The sequence below is a fragment of the Camellia sinensis genome, chromosome 5 (assembly GCF_055761805.1).
Source record: "Camellia sinensis isolate YWXY chromosome 5, ASM5576180v1, whole genome shotgun sequence".
Taxonomy (NCBI): domain Eukaryota; kingdom Viridiplantae; phylum Streptophyta; class Magnoliopsida; order Ericales; family Theaceae; genus Camellia; species Camellia sinensis.
This window is the reverse complement of record NC_138965.1, coordinates 7,948,530-7,970,146: the sequence shown is the minus strand read 5'-3', so window position 1 is coordinate 7,970,146 and position 21,617 is coordinate 7,948,530. Positions and strand designations below refer to the sequence as shown.

The window sequence follows — 21,617 nt, the reverse complement described above, 5'->3', positions numbered from 1 at the left end:
TTGATGAAATATTTAATTTTTTTTGTCTATTTGATTGTAATTTAATGACAAAGTTGATATTAATATTCTTTTATCAAATTTAAATTTGATAAAACCTCTAGTTGAGCGATGGCGACCTCTACGTAAAAGTGGGTCGTACCCTCTCCATCGTTGAAGCAAGTAGATTACCAATCGATAATCTTATCTTTGAAGGAAATATATAATAATGCAAAATAAAAAGAAGGGTTTTGCTAATTTAATTAGGTTAAAAAAATAAAAAATAAAAAATAATAAAATTAAATATTATATCTAAATTATAATTATTTTATTTTATTTTTTTATAAAAATAAAAAACCAAACCAAATAAATTTTTGGGCGGTGATTGAGGGCCCGAAATGGAAAGCCCCGAATGGCTCGAAATTCCATTTCGGGTAAAAAGAAAGAAAAAAAAAAAAGAAAAAAGAAAGAAAAAAAAAAACAGTTTCTAAAATTGGAAATTAGGGGTATTAGGGGCAACTTTTTTAGGGCTCTCAATCATTTTCCTAAATTTTTTAATCTCAAATTAAAAAAAATCTCAAACTTAAAAAAAAGCTAATGGCAAACAGGGACTGAGCCATAAGCTGAAAGCACTTGTCTCTGGAATCTGAAGTAGCAAAGCAATAAGGCAAAAAAAAAACAAAAAAAAAAAAAAGGAAAAAGGAACCGCAGAAGAAGAGAAGAAAAAGAGAAGGAGATCTTAAGATTTATTTATATTGAAGGCGGAGTAGTTGATGTCAATCATCCATTTACCATTATCCTCCAATGTAAACTCTCTCTCTCTCTCTCTCTCTCTCTCTCTCTACTCCTTCCCACCATCACCACCACCTCTACTGGATCTGGTGTTTCTCTCTTCTCTCTCACACACAACCTTCACCACACCCCTGTTTTTGTTTATCATCTATCTCCCTGCATCATCTGTTTACAATTTCCTGATTACTTAGAAATGTTGTTTGCAATTAATCCTTTGTAATTTGTAGCTGCCAATTGCTCCGATCTGTATGTGTTTTTTTTTTTTTCTTTTCTTTTCTTTTCTTTTTCTTTCTTTCTAATAGCTAGAAAAATATTATGCTGAGATGTTTCTGAGTTTTTGATATGAGATTCAGGCACCCTTTTTTAATTTAATTTAATTTTTTTTTTTTTTTGGGTATTTGCTACTACAGTGTAATTGATGAAGAAACACTGGATGAGAGAGGGGCTCTGAATATATACAATACAAGTATATAGAGGGAAAGGGTTTATGGTTTCATGGGCAACACATGCCGTGGATCTTTTGGAGTGAAAACTTTTCAGGGCTACAGATACAGTCAGCCCCTAGACCAGTCCCTTTCCAAGCAGCACACCACCACCACCACCACCACCACCACTACTACTTCTTCTTCTTCTGTTGACTCACCCTCTGCCTTCAACTCTCAACAGCTCAACCCTCAACAACCCTCCAAGGATAACCCTAACAAAGACTCTAAAAACAACAACAGTAATCTTCCTCTTGTTGGTCCTGTAAAAGAAATCACCATGAGACGCGGCACCGATAACCAGAATTTTTATGTCTTGGGTCATAGGACTGCCAACATTCGCGATCTTTACACTTTGGGCCATAAATTAGGGCAAGGACAGTTCGGTACTACTTACTTGTGCACTGAGATTTCCACCGGCATTGAATACGCATCTAAATCTATCTCCAAGAGGAAGTTGATATCAAAAGAAGATCTGGAGGATGTGAGGAGGGAGATTCAGATTATGCATCATTTGGCGGGTCACAAGAATATTGTGACCATTAAGGGGGCGTACGAGGACTCCTTGTATGTTCATATCGTGATGGAGCTCTGTGGTGGGGGCGAATTGTTTGATCGCATCATTCACAGGGGACATTACAGTGAGAGGAAGGCTGCTGAATTGACAAAGATTATTGTAGGGGTTGTTGAATCATGCCATTCACTTGGGGTTATGCATAGAGATCTGAAGCCAGAGAATTTCTTGTTGGTTAACAAGGATGATGATTTCTCTCTCAAAGCCATCGACTTTGGACTTTCAGTTTTCTTCAAGCCAGGTAAATTTGGGGCAATTAATAAAAAAATCAAATATTCCACCTTTTTGTTCTTACACTCACCAAATGAACTGAAAGCATGCGAATGAACCGAATTACAAATTCTGTTGTTTATTTTCAATTTTTTAAATTAGTCCTTTTTGTTCGACCAATGTTTTGTTTCTATGAACACATGCCCCATTTTAATGGCCTACTTTAGGACTTGTTGAATTTATTTGTGAATGCCTAACAGCAGAGCCTGCACTTTTTAGTAAGACTGCGCTGCCTGTTCGGCTGCTCCTTTCAAGTCAAATCCACTGTCCCTAGATTGTGAAGAAAGGATGAAAAATCCAATTCTTGTGGTGTTTTTGTGTATAGTTTTCAGATATCATAGAATGTACAGCAAAACATGGATTCAGTTTATATATATATATATATATTTTTTTTTTAAACTAGTGGTACTTGCTACTGCTTCAGGTCAGATTTTCACTGATGTGGTTGGAAGCCCATATTATGTTGCTCCAGAAGTGCTTTTGAAGCATTATGGACCAGAAGCAGACGTCTGGACAGCAGGTGTCATACTATATATACTGCTAAGTGGTGTACCACCTTTTTGGGCAGGTGTGCTTGCTTTGTTAAACTATATGTACAAATGTTCAACTTGTGTATGCATTGTGCTAAAAGTTTATTCTATTTGGCATTCAGAAACACAACAGGGGATATTTGATGCGGTTTTGAAGGGACACATTGACTTTGATTCAGATCCATGGCCCCTAATATCCGACAGTGCTAAGGATCTAATTCGAAAGATGTTATGCTCTCGACCTTCAGAACGGTTAACTGCTCATGAAGTATTGTGTATGTTACCTTCCTTCCTAATTTATCTTAGGTTGTTATTTTGGCCATCTCTATTTTGGAAGAATATGTGGAAGTTGGAATCATATGGTGATTGCCTCTCAGTATGGGGCATGAAATTCTGTTTGAAATACAAACCATGCATTGTGTAACCAATTTATGGTTATTGCATGCATGATGCTTGGAAATAGCATAATTGCGTGAAGGCCAGTGTATGCATTCCAAGGGAGCATAATATTTAGGGTGTTCCTGTAGGCTAATGAAAGCAAAAAGTATCGATAATACCTCTAAATTTATACTTAGATAACAGATTGTGGTGAAATTATGGGTGCGCTCTCAGGTGCAGGCAATGGGTTAGAATGACATTTGCACCCCAGGGATGTTGAATTAGATTTGCTTTTGCACTTTCCAATGGACCTTGTTATTTCCTGATCAGATTGAGTTATATTTCTTTCATCACAATCCTATAGGTCATCCTTGGATTGGTGAAAATGGAGTTGCTCCTGATAGAGCTTTGGATCCTGCTGTACTTTCTCGCCTCAAACAATTCTCTGCAATGAATAAGTTAAAGAAGATGGCTTTACGGGTATGTTCATTAATGACATAGTTATATAGTATGCATTTTGTGATATGTAGGATACTTTTACCATTTGAGGGGTGGAGGCCAGCATCAGCCCATGTGACTCTTTGTTAATGTGTCTCTGACACTAATTTGGATACTTAACAGAGTTCACCATTATTTCTTCAAAAATGGTGGACAAGTTTAACTTGCTTACAAATTTTTTACTCCATTTTTTGCTCATCTGGCTCTTACTTGTAAATGGTTAAACACATTATATACCTGTTTTCTAAAGTAAATTCATAAATACCAAGATATGTTTATATATTGGATAGTTTTTATGTTCGTTCCAAATGTTTGTAAGCATGCATCATGTCTGTGTCCAAGGATGATTCTATGAGTCTTGCATAAAGGTGATCCAAAGTTGGTAGGAATACCAAACCACCATTATGCTTTACCCTCTGCATGGAACAATGCCGCACTCTCCATGCTTCTGAGTGATTTGGATGCTATGTTCTTCAACTTGTTCTTAATTTTTTACCTCATAAGAAGGGTTTACATTGCCATGACAGTCAAATGAACTTAATCACACATCTCGCAGCAGTATTTTGGCATCTATTTTTGCATGATGTTCCTAAATGGCAAGTAATAGGAGAGCCAAATGGTGGCTGACAGCAACAATTTTTATTGAATATTGTAAATTTACTCATGCATGTATTACACATATATGAATATTGGATTTCTTCTGTTTGGATTTTTCATTCACTCTTTATATGTTTCTATTCTTTGGAATTATAAAACCATAGAAGGAGCTCTTAAAGGCTTGATTCACTTAACAGGCTGTTTGCCCTATTTATGTAGAAAGCAATTTTTACTTGATTTTAACACTTGTAGCATTTTTCTTCATCTAAAAATTCCAACTTTGCATACTTTCTGCCACCAGGTGATAGCTGAAAGCCTGTCAGAGGAAGAAATTGCTGGTTTGAAAGAGATGTTTCAGGCAATGGATACTGATAATAGTGGTGCTATCACATTTGATGAACTCAAAGCTGGTTTGAGAAGATATGGCTCTACCTTAAAGGACACGGAGATACGTGACCTTATGGATGCGGTAAGACAATTGTTGCAAAGTTTGCTTGGTGTGTTCTTTTGTCGTAAGTTTTGAAGGGAATGTGTCTGACATTTCCTTCTTTCTTTTCTCTGTTTCACTTGTTTATCTCTCTCTCTCTCTCTCTCTCTCTCTCTCTCTCTCTCAATTTTGTCGGTCATTTTTATTTTTATTTTTATTTTTTATGATAAGGTTAAATTATGTGATTCGCTGCAATGAAGTGCATAAACCTTGAGCTAGACCCCTCCCCATTTCGGGAGATTGGAAATTGTATCATTTATTTTGTTTTCTTCAATAAAATTTATAGTTGTGACAATAATAAGTTTGATAATGTCAGGTAATGGGGCTTTGTTGTAGGTTTTGTAGGGCTTGTGTATATTATTTCCTTCTTTCTTTTCTCTTTTTCGTGAGTTTTCTGTCTCTTTATTATTTTATTGCTCAAATATTTTTGATGACAAGGTCAAGTTATGTGATTCGCTGGAATGAAGTGCACATAGCCTTCAGATAACCCTTCTCATTTTGGAAGATTGGAAACAGTGTCATTTTATTTAACTTTCTTCAATAAAATTTAAGGTTGGGACGGTAACAGGTGTGATGATGTAGATAAGACGATTAGAAAAGGTTGCATAAATGGAGATTGGAGAACTTACTGAGAAGTCTTAGATATTGTGGTAGGAATAATTGGTTGTTTCTTGATTTAGAATATTTTGATGTTACCAAAAAATCTAGTCAGCAATGTAGTCAATAATTTTATATGGATAGGGAAGATCTTCTGAGTTATGATGCATTTGTAAACCATGGGGAGCCTGTTTAGGTCACACCTGAATAAGATCCTGTCCATCTCCCTCCTGACGTGGTTTTCATCCTTTTAAAGCATTTTGCATTAGTCATGGATGAACTTACCAGAAACATTCAAGAGGATATTCCCTGGTGTATGTTGTATGCAGATGATATAGTTTTAGTTGACAAAACAAGCGCATTTAAGCCAAAATTATGAAGAGAATCTAAAGGTTTTAAGGTAAGTAGGAATAAAACAGAATAGATGAAATGAAGCTTCTGCAAAACTAGAAAGTTGATGGGATAACCAATGGTGACCATTTTTGATATTTTGGATCACTTAGATGGAGAGATTGAAGAGGATGTGCAACATAGAATTAGACTGAGATGGATGAGATGGATGAGATGGATGAGATGGAGGGAGTGCATTGGGAGTGTTGCGTGATCGTGGGATTCCTATTAAGTTGAAGATAAAATTTTATAAGAATGCTTTAAAACCTACTTTGATGTATGGTACCAAACCTTGAGTGGTTAAGAAAACAAATGTTCCTAAAATGAGTGAAATGGATAGATAGATAGATAGATAGAATAAGGAATGAATCAATTAGGAAGAAGTTAGAAAGTGACACCAATTGAAGATAAAATAAGGGAAGTTTGTTTGAGATGGTATGGTATGTGAATCGTAGACTGATTAATGAGGCCGTGAAGAGGACTGATTTGGTCCATGTGAAGGGTGGTAAAAGAAATAGAGCAAGTCAAATGAGAACATAGGATGAGTTGATAAGAAATGACATGATTATTTTATACTTAAACTTAGGATATGACTTCGAATAGAATCAATAGAGGAAATTGATCCATGTGTCCAATTTCTAGTAATTGGAATAAAGTCTTGTTGAGTTGAAAGCATTTTATAGACTAGGAATTAAAAATAAAGAGAAATTACTGTATTTTTTCTTATGTCATGGTAAAACCAACATGTTGATTATGCTCTATAATATAGACACCCCCCTTTTTCAAGGATCTTAGATTTGCCTTTCATGTTTGTCTATAAATTGCCTTGAGGATTTTAGTTATGAGCGTGATTTTTGGCCTGTCACATTATCATGCTTGCTCTATATGTTAAACCCTTTTAAAATTTCTGAGTAGTCATTGTTGTTTCCAGGCTGATGTGGACAACAGTGGGACCATTGATTATGGGGAATTCATTGCTGCAACAGTTCACCTCAACAAACTAGAGCGTGAGGAACATCTCGTGGCAGCATTTCGATACTTTGACAAAGATGGAAGCGGTTATATTACAGTCGATGAGCTCCAGATGGCTTGTGCAGAACATAACATGACCGATGTTTTACTTGAAGATATTATTCGAGAAGGTGATCAAGATAATGTAAGTCCTCATACTTACGGATGGAATCACATAATTCCTGTAATATTGTCTAAAGATTTAGGCAACTATTGAGAAGCTGTTCTTTGATTACAGAATAGAGTCATCAATTATTCCCTTCATGTCTGATCAAACTAAACTGATTGACCCAAACAATGTCTAGGATGCTTGGACTCACTCTTAACATCTCTCAATGGCGCATTGTATGTTTCAAGCGTGTATAACTCTGATATGGATTGCTTGCAAACAACTTGATATCTTCTTATATTGCACAAAGTTAAATGATTGTGTAACCATTAAACACATAGTTGCATGGGATGGGGGAATTGTTTCTCTCCTTAGTTGAACTAATAGATTCTGATGGATGTGTTCTTTCAGGATGGTAGGATTGATTATCAGGAATTTGTTGCTATGATGCAAAAAGGCAATGCAGGAATTGGAAGACGAACTATGCGAAACAGTGTGAATTTGAGCATGAGAGATGCACCAGGAGCTCATTAGCTTCTAAATTGAGACAATGTACAGGTAATTTTCAACTTTATGCATTTCAACCACCCCATTCCCCATAATTTTTTTTATTTTTTGTAGGCGTGACTCATTATGAAAAATAGGGACTTCTCATATTATAGAACTGTGTTAGAATACAAAGTTGCATACTTGATACTAATTAAAAAAAATAAAAAAAAAATACATTGCATACTTGATGGAAGGTAAAATGTTTAATCTCTAACTTATGATACGATTTAATGAACTAAATCAACCATGCATTAATACCAACTTTGACACAACAAATTTAATGATTTTGTTTGGTTAATTACTCAGCTTGTCAGACGAGTACTAGTTTAAGTTTGGAGAAAATGTTTAATCTCTAGCTTACGATACCATTTAATGAACTAAATCAACCACGCATTAATACCAACTTTGACACAACAAATTTAATGATTTTTTATTTTTTGTAGGCGTGACTGATTATGAAAAATAGTGACTTCTCAGATTATAGAACTGTGTTAGAATACGAAGTTGCATACTTGATACTAATTAAAAAAAAAAAAATACATTGCATACTTGATGGAAGGTAAAATGTTTAATCTCTAACTTACGATACCATTTAATGAAGTAAGTCAACCATGCATTAATACCAACTTTGACACAACAAATTTAATGATTTTGTTTGGTTAATTACTCAGCTTGTCAGACGAGTACTAGTTTAAGTTTGGTAATGCATTGTGTTGAGATGAGTCCGGATTTGCTAAAGTTTATTATCTCAACTTCATGGTGAAGTTGACCCATTATAGGGCTAATTTGGACCCACTTCGGTGATCTAAATAGTTTATTCATGCAAAAAATTAAGTTGATCCAACATCGATTGGCATACCATTATTTGTTATAATATATATGTGATTTGATCATATGATTACTTACGTCTGATCAACCTAATTTTTTGCATGTACGCTATTCTCAGTTTGTCATATGAGATAAACGGTTTAGATCACTGAGACGGGTACAAATTGGTCCCACAATGTGCCAACTTCACATATGAAGTTGAGATCTTCAACTTTAGCAAATCCAAACTTGTGTTGAGATTGTCTTGCATCATGAAGGATTGCGGTGAGAATGTTACCGATGCAATACGGATAAATGATGCAATCCTTTTGTTTGTAGAATGTTACCTTAGTTCGAACAATTTTGTTGCCTTTTTTTTCCGAATCAGCCTTGCCTTTTTATTTTGGTTGAGAGGTCCTATAAAGGTGTAATTCAACATACAGTAGATAAGTTCTCTCAGTTTGTTCCATGACGCTTTTGTGACCATTCAACAAGTCGATGGATAATTAGTAGGTCTATAAAGGTGTAATTCAACATACAGTGGATAAGTTCTCTCAGTTTGTTCCATCACTCTTTTGTGACCATTCAACAAGTTGATGGATAATTAGCAGGTCTCTTTTAGCATTTGAAAGTGAGCTTGGACAAATTGCTGTGAAATTACTTCTTCCGCATTTTGTTGTAGAGCATTATTGGCGGGCATACGCATCAAAATATGAATGGCTCTGTACTTTGTTGTTTTGGTTCCTTCAATTTTATGATGCTTATTCTATATTCAGGATCCTTTACAATGCATTTGATGCTATTAGGAATTGTTACTTCACAATTTATACTTTGATTGAAAATGAAGAATTTTGTTGGAAAATCCAATTAATTCTGAAATAATATTTGTAAGTTTTGCTGTAAGTGTTGTTTTCCTTTTTTCTCTTTGCTTTTACATTTTTATATTTTATTTATTATTTACCCGTATTTTGATTTGAGGAGAGGGAGGGGCTGGAGGTTCAGAGTGTTAGAAAGCATCCTATTGGCCCCGGGGGAAAAATGTAAAATTATGATGATTTATGGATATTAGTTAGAATAAATAATTGGAAGAAACTTTCTTTCCGTGTCATTGAGCTGTACTAAAGAACTAAAAACGTTCATCCATTTTTGAAAGTTGAAGCTTCAAAGATCAGGGTCTGTTTGGATGGATGTAGATTTCATATCAAGGGATTTAACCTTAATCATTTGAGGACAATAATTCAAATTTTGGTATGATAATTTACTCATGAATTTCAAGATTGAATTAAATAGCTTTATCATGATGGATGTGAAATCACCACATAAAAGTAATTTGAAATCATGCCAAGCATACTCTTTCTAGCTATTACAAAGGATCCTACTAATATATATATATATATATATATAATCTATCTGAACTTATCTTCTTTGATTGTTTTTCTATTCAATTAAACTCCAATCCATTGATTTGGAATCCACATCTTTCCAAACTTACCCCAACATTGCGGCATTTTTTTGCCTATGTTTTTAGCAACTAATCAAATTTTAGAGGGAAATTTTGCATCAGTAAATTGTGTTGTCATTTGGGAAGGCCATCTTCACCCGTCAAATGATTTTTGTTGTTGAGCTATGTGATTGACTTGTGATTTCATATTCTTACATATCTGCAGGTTGTACAGCAAAGCAAGGAGAGGAGGTTCAGTGGTAAAGCTTCTTCAGAGAATTTCTGGATGCTCCCTTGATCTGATACATTTGTTACCCAACTATTTGAAATTTGGGGTTTTAACGGTTGAGCATTCGTCCGTCTTCCTTTTAAATTGTTGTATGACTGGAAATGTTGTGATTTGTGAGCATTGTAAACTAATACAGCTATTTAAGCTGCCAAATTATTTTGTGCCTTTCTTTCTCTTGGGCTCTGCTTTTTCGGTTGTGCATTTGCTACTCAGGATCGAAGTGTTGTTAAAATGTTGACTTTTTTTAGTTTGTATGGATTAGTCAATTGAGAGCACTTTGATGATTGAAAATAGCTGCGCTTGTTTTTTTTCTAGGAATGAAAGTTGTGAGACTGCATGTGGAAGTTTATTTACCAAAGTCATTGGGAACATGAAATTAACCCCCCAAAAAATAAAAAGAATTAAAGATAAAGAAGCCCAGTTGCATTGATCATTGTGGTATATTTAATTCCTTGCATGGTGATGCTGTTTGATATGATTCAGTAGTTTTTCAGCCATCTAATGAATCAACCATATCCCTGAAAAAAAAAAAAAAAAAAAAAAAAAAAAAAAAAAAAAAACAGAAGAATCAACAATACATGTTATCATTAACAAGTATTCCCATCAAATGGGCAGTAAATATAAAACCAAAACATCTACTGAGACAATGTGGAAATGAGGATGTGAGATGGTTCGGATTTCAAGGTTTGGACAAACATATAAAGATACACCCTTTAAAACAAACAACGAAAAAACAACCAAAAATACATGTTTGCATTGGAACTGCAATAAGTGAAGTAAACAAATACCTGCAGGCATTTGAGAAGATAGAATGCATATTCCTGGCAGCAAATTTGTGTAGAAGGTGCTCTTCCATACCAACATCACATTTTGTTGGGAACAACAAAGCTGTAGCCTAATCTAACATGTGTAATATGTTGTACATAGTTACTCAAACCATGATATTACGTTTTTTGTATCACAACTATTTTCTTGTAGTTGAATCAGAATTAAATTGTTGTTGGCATGCCAGGGTAACGGTTCTATTTCCTTTCTATACTTGTAAGCAAATGCTTTATGCTGGTGGGAATGGCGATCAATCTGCATAAATAAGATGTCCAAATCCTGCTGATTCACGTGCTACTGTGCCATACCTGCAGTTTCGCGTGCTACTGCAATTTCCTGCAAAAGAAACAATACCCGATGTTAAAACTAGCACATCCTGATGTATAATGGTCTGTGCACAATGAATTACTAAGCACCCATAAATGAAAAATATTGTTAAATGGCCTGACATAAGAGGGATTGCTTCGGCTATTCTGCATATTAGCTTGGAACACTGATATCACAGGCCAAATATATATATATATATATATATGTTACTAAAATTTCCAAATTAAAGGGGGTGTGCATATCCATTTGCTTGAGGTAAGCAACCAAACATTCTTATGTACCTATTTTAAAATTTTCAGAATTCTGGAAGAATGTGACCATGTACCTATATCATATTTATTACAGAAGTATGTTGAGTTTGTGAGAATATATTGTGTATTTTCTATTATTTTCCAAATTAGGCACGATTGTGGTTGTACAAATTAGAGTCTTATTAGAGGTATGGTTGTGTTAGAGTCCTATTAAAGGCATCATTGTATTATCCCTTTTGGTTTAGAATTTACGGCTATATGATTTAAGGTCTGATTGTAATCATTCACACATATTGTCTACTTGCGTATGTTGCATCTGCTCCGACTCCTGATCTTGACTTGGCTTCCTTGACTGCTCAGATTAGTTAACTTCAGCATATATTGGCTACCTCCCAGCCATCTCCATCTGCTTCCGTTGTTTCATCTCTTCATTCAGGTTTGCTTGGGTCTTCTTCAGGTATCTCTTCGTCTGTCTGGCTTTTTGACTCTGGTGCCTCTTATCACATGACTCCCCATCTCTCCTTACTTCACAATTGTACTCCTCCTCCCTTTCCTATTATTGTCAATGTGGGTAATGGATCTAGTATGTCTGTTGTGTCTGTTGTATCTGTTGGGTCTATCCTACCGTCTGCTATGTCTGTTGTCTCTATTCCATCTGTCATTTATGTTCCTCAGTTATCTGTCAGTTTATTATCTATCAGTCAGCTTGATGCCGCTGGTTTTGCTGTTATCTTTTCTTCTGCTATCTGTTCTGTACAGGATCGAATGTCTAAGCAGCAGATTGGGATCGGTCGTAGAATTGGAGACCTCTATGTGGTGGATAGCTTAGATCTGCCTATAGCAACCTCTTTGACTACCTTTTCCTCTTTTCAGTTAGATTCTCTGTCTAGTCCTTTCTACTTATGGCATTCTCGATTAGGGCATTTGTTTGCTGACCGCTTATGGTCTTTAGCTCAGTCAGGTATTTTGGGTAAAGTTTCTCCTAGTGAACTTATTGAATATCGGGGGTGTAAACTTGCCAAAATGACAACTTTACCTTTTTGTAAAAGTACTTCTATATCTGATACACCGTTTTCTTTAGTTCATACTGATGTTTGGGGCCCTTCTCCTGTTCTCATCAAAAGGGGTTCTGCATACTATGTGTCATTTGTTGATGACTGCACCCGTTACACTTGGATTTATCTTATGACTCATAAATCCAATTTCTATCAGATATACCGTACCTTTCAGTCTATGATTACTACTCAGCTTGGGTCTACAATTAAAGTGTTACAGTCTGACTTGGGTGGGGAATATTTTAAAAATGAGTTATGTGAGTATTTGGCTAATTTGGGTATCATTCACCAAACTTCCTGTACAGATACACCTGCCCAAAATGGTCGAGCTGAGCGTAAACACCGTCATTTTCTTGAGACCGCTAGGTCTCTTCTTTTCTCTGCCTCAGTTCCGGCTCTATTCTGGGGGAAAGCAGTTCTTACTGTTGCTTTTCTTCTCAACCGCATGCCTACTCCCCTTCTTTCTGGTCGGTCTCCTTATAAGGCTTTGTTCTCCCAAATTCTTAACTATTCCCTCTTTCGTGTGTTTGGGTCTGCCTGTTTTGTTCTTCTTTCCCGCAAAGATAGGACCAAACTTAGTGTTCGGTCGGTCCTCTGTGTCTTTTTGGGTTATAGTCCTACTCAGAAAGGTTATCGATGTTACGACCCTGTTTCCCGTCGTCTTTATGTCTCTCGTCATGTTTCTTTTCTCGAACGTCTGCCTTACTTTCAACTTCCTCCTGTCACTGCTCCAGTTTCCAAAGAGGATTTCGTTCACATTGACCCATTTCCTTCTGAGGTACCGTCTGATGAGTACATCTCCACAGTTCCTCTTGAGCTTGTTTCATCTTCTCCTCTTACTTCACCTCTGGCTATTTCTCTTTCTTCAGTTTCTTCTCCTCCTCCGTTGTTAGTTTATTCTCGTCATAAGGCTCCTCCTCTACCAGTTGTCTCCACCCCTACTGCTGATCCTCCTGCTTCTGACGACTTTGATCCTACTGCACATCAATATCCTCCTCGAGCACGTTATCCTCCAAACAGGTTGGGTTGATCTAATACTTGTTTTTCTGCTTCCTATCGTACTTTTTTGTCTGTTATTCACTCTTTTGTAGAACCTCAGTCTTACAAGGAGGCCTGTCAAGATCCTCACAGGCCTCCTTGGGTTCAAACTATGGAAGATGAGTTGTCTGCTTTACAAAAAACTAGTACTTGGGAGTTGGTTCCTTTACCTGCTGGTAAGAACCTGGTTGGTTGCAAATGGGTTTACAAAGTCAAGACTCATTCTGATGGCTCTCTTGAGCGTTACAAAGCTCGTTTGGTTGCCAAAGGTTTCTCTCAGGAGTATGGTATTGATTATGAGGAGACATTTGCTCCTGTTGCCAAAATGACTACTGTCCGTACTTTGATCTATGTCGCTGCTGTTCGTTCTTGGCCTCTTTATCAGATGGATGTTAAGAATGCTTTTCTTAATGGCCATCTCACTGAGGAGGTTTACATGCGTCCTCCCCCTGGCCTTAACCATCCCTCTGGACAGGTTTGTCGTCTTCGGCGTGCTCTGTATGGTCTGAAACAGTTTCCTCGTACTTGGTATGATCGATTTCAGATTGCTGTTACCGAGCTTGGGTTTCATCCTTCTGCTTCTGACTCTGCTTTATTTCTGCGGCATACCTCAATTGGTTTTGTTGCTCTCTTGCTCTATGTGGATGATATGATCATCACTGGCTCGGACTCTTTTGCTATCTCTGAGGTCAAGCAGCATCTTTTCCGCACCTTCGAAATGAAGGATCTGGGTCCATTACGGTATTTTCTTGGTATTGAGGTTGCTTCTTCTCCCAAGGGCTATTTTCTGTCTCAGGCTAAGTATGCTAATGAAGTCATTCATCGTGCTGGTCTTACTGATACTAAGGTTTCTGATACACCTATTGAGCTTAATGTGAAGCTTAACTCTACTGATAGTGTCCCTCTGGATGATCCCACTTTATATCGCGAGCTTGTGGGTTGTTTAGTTTATCTGACTGTCACTCGTCCTAACCTTGCTTATGTTGTTCATGTGGTTAGTCAGTTTATTTTTGCTCCTCGCTCTACCCATTGGGCTGCTTTGGTTCGCGTTCTTCGCTATCTCAGGGGTACTATCTTTCAGGGCTTATTGTTGTCCTCTACTTCCTCTTTGGACTTGGTGGCCTATGCTGACTCTGATTGGGCTGGTGATGTTACTAATTGTAAGTCTACGTTTGGTTTCTGTATGTTTCTTGGAGATTCCTTAATCTCTTGGAAAAGCAAGAAACAATCAATCGTTGCTCGCTCTACTGCCGAAGCTGAGTATCGTGCTATGGCTCATGCCACTGCTGAGATTGTTTGGCTTCGTTGTCTCTTGTTTGATTTGGGTGTCTCTCAATCTTCTCCGACCTCTCTCTATTGTGACAATCGCAGTGCTGTTCAGATTGCTCACAATACTGTCTTTCATGAGCGAACGAAACATATTGAGATTGATTGTCACTTTGTTCGCCAACATCTGCAGTCTGCCTCTATCTCGCTTCCTTTCATCCCTTGGGCTTTGCAACTTGTGGACTTCTTCACCAAGACTCACACTACCGCTCGGTTTCAGTTTCTTCTTAGCAAACTCTCAGTATTTTCTGCTAAAACACCTTGAGTTTGAGCGGGGGTGTAAGAATATATTGTGTATTTTCTATTATTTTCCAAATTAGGCATGATTATGGTTGTACAAATTAGAGTCCTATTAGAGGTATGGTTGTGTTAGAGTCCTATTAGAGGCAAAATTGTATTCTCCCTTTTGGTTTAGGATTTAGGGCTATATAATCTAAGGTCTGATTGTAATCATTCACACATTGAATATACAAGATACAGAAGAGCTTTCAAGAATCTTACAGAGTTACCCATCAAATCAAGTTCAATCCCACTGCTACAATCCAAACTTTTTAAAGAAAATATGATGTAATTCCCTCTATAACTAAAACCATGCTCAAATTAGAACCCTTAACATGTTTAATTTTTGTTGCACAGTTGGGGCTCACAAATGGGTTAAAGGATAATCCAACTCCAACCATATTTTCAATCACCGACCACAAGTTCCTCCTAATTTCAAACCTTCCCAAGATCGCTCACTATACCCTATTGAGATATATGAATTTTTAAGCATAAGCAAAAATTTCAACGGTAGGGTCCTGGAACACCGGGTAACTAACCAGGTCAGATGACCAAGCCATCTATTGTGCTTAAATGTTTTTGTACAGCTAGAACAAAATGAAGACACTCCAAAAAAAAAGTCTAGAATCGGTCATTTGTGCAAACCCGTTAAATGGCCCCAAAAAAAGAATGGAAACCAATGAGAATATTGCCGTATATGCGGCTACTGATAGAGCAGTCAAACTTCTTTAGGATTAACTTATGATTCACCTCAGAATTTGGAGCCAGTAACACACTTGACTAGGAACAACATTAAAACAGAAGAAATTAAAAATGTGGGAGTGTGTATTTGTATTACTTGCCTTTAACCCTGCATCAGGTGAAAAGATGCATTTTGATGTGATAGCTTGCCCCTGATCTAATAGCCATCCCACCTCACAGCAAGTTTGTCCATCTTCTCTTTCCTTCAGTGAACTCCACAATTGCTTTGGAAGCAATACCAGATTTTGGTCATCTCTCACTGACTTTTGCACACTGTCATCTAAAAGTTCTTGCAGCACATTCTGAAACAATTGAAATTTGAAAACAATTAACGAATCAGACTATGGAGTTATGTTTATATGCATCAAATTCATGAGCATCAATTGCATGGATGAAAATTTATATTTTAACATGAGAATTTTAGGCTATACAAGATACAACTCAAATCCTAGTGAAGAAAGAATAATTAAGAAGTTATAAAAACAACATTTAAAAGCTTTTAACTTTCCCACATACCACCAGCTTTGAGAACTTTAATTTTAGTGTAAATGAACAACTACGAACACTCTCTATTGAATCATTTGGCATATAAATTTATTTTATTTTATTTTTCTCCAGTTATCTTACGTAAGTGGAGAGCCTAAAAGAGAAAGGGACTATATCAAGGACCAGTTATCCGTCATGTATTGCAATGTTTAAGTGGATCACCTGTATACTTGGCCAAATCACTTATTTGCTGGCTAACCCAAAGTGACGAGTTACTTGATGACACGTATTAGTAGGAAAAGTCATGCAAATGAAGGCATGATCAGCTGAACTAGTAGTTTTGTCAAATGAACAACACCAACTATAAGAAATTCAATAGAGCAAAACTATAAGGATAATTTATAACCAAAAAGCAGATGAAGGATCACATACTAATTCATGTCTGATAACAATATCACAAGACATAAATTTCATAACTCACGGTCTGAGAATTTTGGAAGCAGGCAACAGCATGAAGGCCCTGCCAAACACCAGTAACTTCTGAACTTTTCAAGGCATCCGTGGAAGCAAATGCAGAATCACGGATGGCACATCCACCTAGCTGCTCCCCGTTTCTGAATGGCCCGTACCACTGCTCACAAAAGACCTTGATGTTCTGTAACATGAACTTGCTCTTTTCAACACGGACAACCTGAATAATCCGCACACGTGACTCCCGATTTCGAGGATCAATCAAGCAATGCTCTAACTCTAATAATCTGTATGTGGCATGGTCCTCCATCAGCCAAACTGCTGCATAACATCCACTGGATTGATATGCAAAGGCAAAGGCAGAGTCATCTGTACCTCCTATATTCCTCTCATCAATGCTGTACTGTGTTGCAGCATCAGCTTCACATCCAACAGTGGGAAGTAGCTTTATTGATTTGTAGAAAAAAATGGAATCTTCTGGCTTTGCAAGGGTGGGGCACTGAGTCTGCCAATCAAACACCTTGACCTCCCACTCTCTGTAAGCTTCGGGGACAACTGATTCTGGAAGTTCAATTGGATTCCCTCGGCTGGAAAAATCAGCTCCATATCCATCCCATTCTCCTGACACATTTGTCGCAAATTCCAGCCACTCTTCTTGACCAGATAAAATGGAGAAGAACAAAAATGAAGATAATTAGAACAACCCCCCCCAAAAAAAAGAAAAAAGAAAGCAAATTCTAGGGAAAGCATAGTGATGACATCAAACTTGATTCAGATGATGCATCCAGCCACTGCAAGGCCTATGTACAGAGGTCAGCTTAGTTCCTAAGAATTGATTGAGAGTGTTGAATAGTGAATTTGGGTGTTGGAATTAATGGATATATGTTAATGTTAGTTTACATGTATTGGAATAATACATATAGAATATTGTGGGTTTTTGGGGATAGGCCGTGTCTAAGTTAATTTGGTTTCTGTTTATCCACAAATCAAAGACTAGTACTAGTACTAGTACTAGTAGAGGCAAAGGGCAGACCATAGAGAAGGGTATTATTATTACATGGATCAATTTGAAAAGCAAGATTGGGTGCAGGAAATGTAGAAGCAAATTTGATTTACTATACTAGTAAATAAGAAGAAACCCAGAAAAAAAAAAATATATATATATATATATATATAATCATCTGAACTTCCATATATGAAAATGCCAACAAACTGAGAATAAGATAAAAAAGTAAATTCCAGTGAAATGAATCATGTGTGTGTTCTTCATATATATAAAAGGTGGAAGCCAGCCCTGAAAAAACAAAGCACTTACTGGAGGATACGGTGGTTGTGGCGGTGGCGGTGGTGGTGGTGGTGGTGGTGGTGTTGTCCCCATCAATTTCAATGACATCTGATGCTGATGCTGATGCTGATGCTGAGGAAGTTATGGCAGAGACGGTGGGGATTATTCGATGATTATGTATGGAACTTAAATTGGTATTGGGATTAGGATTGTGATAGTGATAAACAAGTTTGAATTTATGGGAATGGATGGGGGGTTTTCTTTGGAACAAAGAGGGAAAACCCAGAGGAGGATGAATTAGGATTCTGTTGTTGGGGACGACGACTATCCTATTCTTAATATTATTATCATTATTATTATTATTATTATTAGTATTAGTATTGATTGGATACAACATTAGCGCCATATTGAAATTGGTCTTTTAAACAGAATTCCACCAAGAAGAATAAAATAAATAGAGATGGAGGGAGAACAGAGAGGACTCGGTTTTACTACTCTCTCTGACTCACCAATCCAATGATTGGAATAATCCCCCCCATAGCATAGCCATAGGATATCTATTTCCTGGGGAGCGCTGGCCTCACAAATGCCAACCACTCTCACTCTCACTCTCACCTCATCTCTCATTCATGGCCCCCCATTACTTTGGAACAGGGTCCCTGCTGTGCTTTCCGTTTGAGGTGTATTATGGTGTTATTTTTATGATCTAAACCGTTTATATTATAGGGTTTGTTGAGTACTTCATGCCTACTAAAAATCATATTAATCGGATATCAATAACTATATGATCGAATTGCATATTGTTTATGCTATTTTTCAAAAGAAAAATTTATTATTTATTTTTTTTGGTTATCGATCATCTAGTTGTTAATATCTGATTAATATGATTTTTGATAGGCATGAAGTACTCAACAAACCTTACAAAACAACAATTTGGATCATAAAAATAAGATCATAATACACCTCAAACGGACGTAACACAATCACTAGTGTGCTTTGAGCACAGCCGTGAGCCTTTTTCCACTTCCACTTCTCGACTACTTTCCTCCTTACTTCACATAATAATAATAATAATAAATAAATAAATAAAAATATTTAAGTCTAAATTATTTATAAGTTTTCGAAATAACTTATACCGTCTTATAAAAAATTTATAACTCAATACGTCTATAATTTTCTTGTGGACACAATTACCTTTAATTTTAATTAATTAATAATCTTATTAATGATAATACCATATATGAAAAATCTAATGTTATCATAAATTATTATGATTATATTAATATGATTAGAAATTTAAAATTCAAAATAACTTAATTAATAGTAATACCATATATCGAAAATCTAATGTTATCATAGATTGTAATCATATTTATATGGTTAGAAATTCGAAATTCAAAATAACCTAATTAATGTCAATATTATATATGGGAAATCTAATATTAGCATAGATTGTAATCATGTCTATATGGTTCGAAATTTAAAATTCAAAACGTAAATATAACATAATATCTCAAACCCAATGTGACATTGTCAAACTCAACGTGACATTCTCATATGCTTATGAAATTCAAAATTACTTGATTAATGACAATACTATATATGAGAAATCTAATGTTTCCATAGATTGTGATCATATCTATATGGTTGAAAATTTGAAATTCAAAACATAAATGTAACATACAACATCACAAACCCAACGTGACATTCTCAAATCCAACATGACATTCACATATGCTTCTCATCCCAAACCCAACATAAATGTAACATGTAATATCACAAACCTACCGTAACATTCCCATATGATTCTCATCTCAAACCCAACGTGATATTACAATGCTTCATCGTTGAATTATGAATAATGTAACCTCCTAAATGTAACATGTAACATCTTAACCCAACTCATGTATTGAACCACCATCACCCCCAACCCAGCATAACTTCAATATCGAACAATGGGATTCAATCTATACAAACCCAAATCCCCAATAAACATTGATTACAATAAAGACACGATGCACATTCAAACACATATACAACCAAACAAACACACAAATGTCATCTACTACATGGTGTATGTAGATTAGCGTTACACACAAAATGTAACATGCATCGTAACACGATCATCCAGGTCCTAATGCACAATTGCCATCCTATGACATGGTTCACATTCGACATCCAATTAACAATCAAAACTAAATACCTTTAAACCTATATACACCACCCCACACGTCGATCATATCAAAACACATCAACCATCACAATGCCAAATACACACATTCAATTAGAAATTGGCCAAAGTGTGCCTATCAATGAGTATAATAGATTGTCAATGCCTTGTTAAATATGAACAATCCACACTTTAACAAATAGCAACACACTTTAACCACAAAAATATATATATATATACCTCTTCCCCTCAACCGATGGAGTCGAAATCTGGCGAAGAAATCAACACATAAGCCTCAAACTTCATCATATCATCGACCATATCCACATCCATTTAAGCAACATTTTGAAAATGTACTGGAATCCCACGATCAAGGCGAAAAAAACTCGCACGGTCGTTGCCTATGGACTTATCTTTCCTACAAATCTTCCCAAACGTGATATGATGAATGAGAAAATAAAATACAATATGAAAACAAATTAGAGATATAAAAGTACACTAATATCATTCATTTACAACTCATAAGACCTTATGGAACACATTCATATTTAAATAGAATTTCAAACTCTAAAAGAATATTCATAAGACTTCACATTAAATAAGTTTTTCAAATAGAACTTATAAAGAATTTTTCCAATATTCAATGCACCAATAATAAAAAAAATAAAAATAAAAAGCATAAATATAAATGAGTGCTGCTATTAACACCCCATCAATAATTTTGGACCCCCCATTTTTTTAGACCCCCACTTATAAATTTTAAAACTTTTAAAATTTCTTTTCTCCTCTCAAATAATACCAACTTATCCTTGTGAAAACATTTATCCATTCAATTAAATGCACACTCTCGCATCCCAAAAAATCTCTCTTCTAAAAATCGTAACAAAACCCGCGAAGGTGATTACTATTTCATCTCACATACTTATTCATGACCTTTCAGTGAGAAAATAAATATAGGGTTTTTAATCTTCAATCCTTAGAATATGTCATTAAGAAATTGGGTTGAGATTTTTGTACTTGAAAAAGAAGAAGAAGAGCCAAGTGTGATTACTGTCAATTGCCTTGACAAGACTGGATTGGGTTGTGATTTATGTCACCTCATTCTTTCTTCGGTTTGACTTTTGTCCGAGTTAGTTATCTGTTCTCGAACAAATAATAAATGTTCGGTTACTTGTTCCCGAACAAATAAACAATGTTCGGGGTCTGTGTTTCCGAATTTTGATCATATCTTCGGGAGTTTAGTCTGGAAAAAATTACGAACCATTTTTGTTATTTTTGCTATTTTTTTTTCAAGAAACTTACCCTTACAATGTAAATCTTCTCTAAGTTAAGAATACCATCAAAATTATGAACATCCTCTAAGCTTTTATTGTTGTACTCCTCTCGGCTCATGGAGTTGTGGTTGTCGGAAAAACTTCCACTCATTATTATTGCTGGAGAAGTGTAAATAATCAAATGGTTGTTGTAACGCCCCAACTTCCAGGCCGTTAATAAATTAGATCGACCCCAAATTTAAAATTCTAACTAATTAATAACCTCAAAAATACAAGTTGACTCCAAAATAATTACACAAATGTATATAATTT

At 35.9% G+C, this 21,617-nt stretch overlaps 2 protein-coding genes across 6 annotated transcripts; one reads left to right on the top strand and one right to left on the bottom strand.

Annotated features, from left to right (window-relative positions):
* Positions 1–532: 532 nt before the first annotated feature.
* CPK26 (calcium-dependent protein kinase 26) lies at positions 533–10,068 on the top strand. Of its 4 annotated transcripts, none has more exons than XM_028236496.2 (9): positions 533–782; positions 1,179–2,065; positions 2,519–2,662; positions 2,747–2,899; positions 3,367–3,482; positions 4,399–4,566; positions 6,503–6,727; positions 7,103–7,249; positions 9,715–10,068. In XM_028236496.2, the coding sequence occupies exons 2-8, from the start codon at positions 1,264–1,266 to the stop codon at positions 7,223–7,225; spliced, it is 1,731 nt and encodes a 576-aa protein (XP_028092297.2). In that variant the 5' UTR covers positions 533–782; positions 1,179–1,263; the 3' UTR covers positions 7,226–7,249; positions 9,715–10,068. The 4 variants fall into 4 exon arrangements, with proteins under 4 accessions (XP_028092297.2, XP_082724273.1, XP_028092303.2 ...); XM_028236502.2 differs by having other exon boundaries at positions 745–1,014; XM_082868147.1 differs by having other exon boundaries at positions 590–782; positions 2,519–2,899.
* Positions 10,069–10,358: 290 nt separating this feature from the next.
* On the bottom strand, positions 10,359–18,456 carry LOC114292529 (glycerol kinase). 2 transcript variants are annotated; one of them, XM_028236517.2, is made up of 4 exons: positions 17,892–18,456; positions 16,587–17,230; positions 15,721–15,921; positions 10,359–10,938 (listed from the first exon to the last, which is right to left on the bottom strand). In XM_028236517.2, the coding sequence occupies exons 1-4, from the start codon at positions 18,265–18,267 to the stop codon at positions 10,897–10,899; spliced, it is 1,263 nt and encodes a 420-aa protein (XP_028092318.2). In that variant the 5' UTR covers positions 18,268–18,456; the 3' UTR covers positions 10,359–10,896. The 2 variants fall into 2 exon arrangements, with proteins under 2 accessions (XP_028092318.2, XP_028092324.2); XM_028236523.2 differs by having other exon boundaries at positions 16,587–17,227.
* Between the last annotated feature and the right edge of the window lie 3,161 nt (positions 18,457–21,617).

What these genes read in the sequence shown, in the direction of transcription:
- LOC114292529 (XM_028236517.2), bottom strand. Translation starts at nt 18,267, where the DNA reads ATGGCGCTAATGTTGTATCCAATCAATACTAATACTAATAATAATAAT. An exon ending in CACAACCACCGTATCCTCCA is followed by an intron (nt 17,231 to 17,891) that starts GTAAGTGCTTTG and finishes TATCTGGTCAAG; the next exon opens with AAGAGTGGCTGGAATTTGCG. An exon ending in CACCTGATGCAGGGTTAAAG is followed by an intron (nt 10,939 to 15,720) that starts GCAAGTAATACA and finishes TTTCTTTTGCAG; the next exon opens with GAAATTGCAGTAGCACGCGA.
- CPK26 (XM_082868147.1), top strand. Translation starts at nt 1,264, where the DNA reads ATGGGCAACACATGCCGTGGATCTTTTGGAGTGAAAACTTTTCAGGGC. An exon ending in TAAAGAAGATGGCTTTACGG is followed by an intron (nt 3,483 to 4,398) that starts GTATGTTCATTA and finishes TTCTGCCACCAG; the next exon opens with GTGATAGCTGAAAGCCTGTC. An exon ending in TACGTGACCTTATGGATGCG is followed by an intron (nt 4,567 to 6,502) that starts GTAAGACAATTG and finishes TGTTGTTTCCAG; the next exon opens with GCTGATGTGGACAACAGTGG.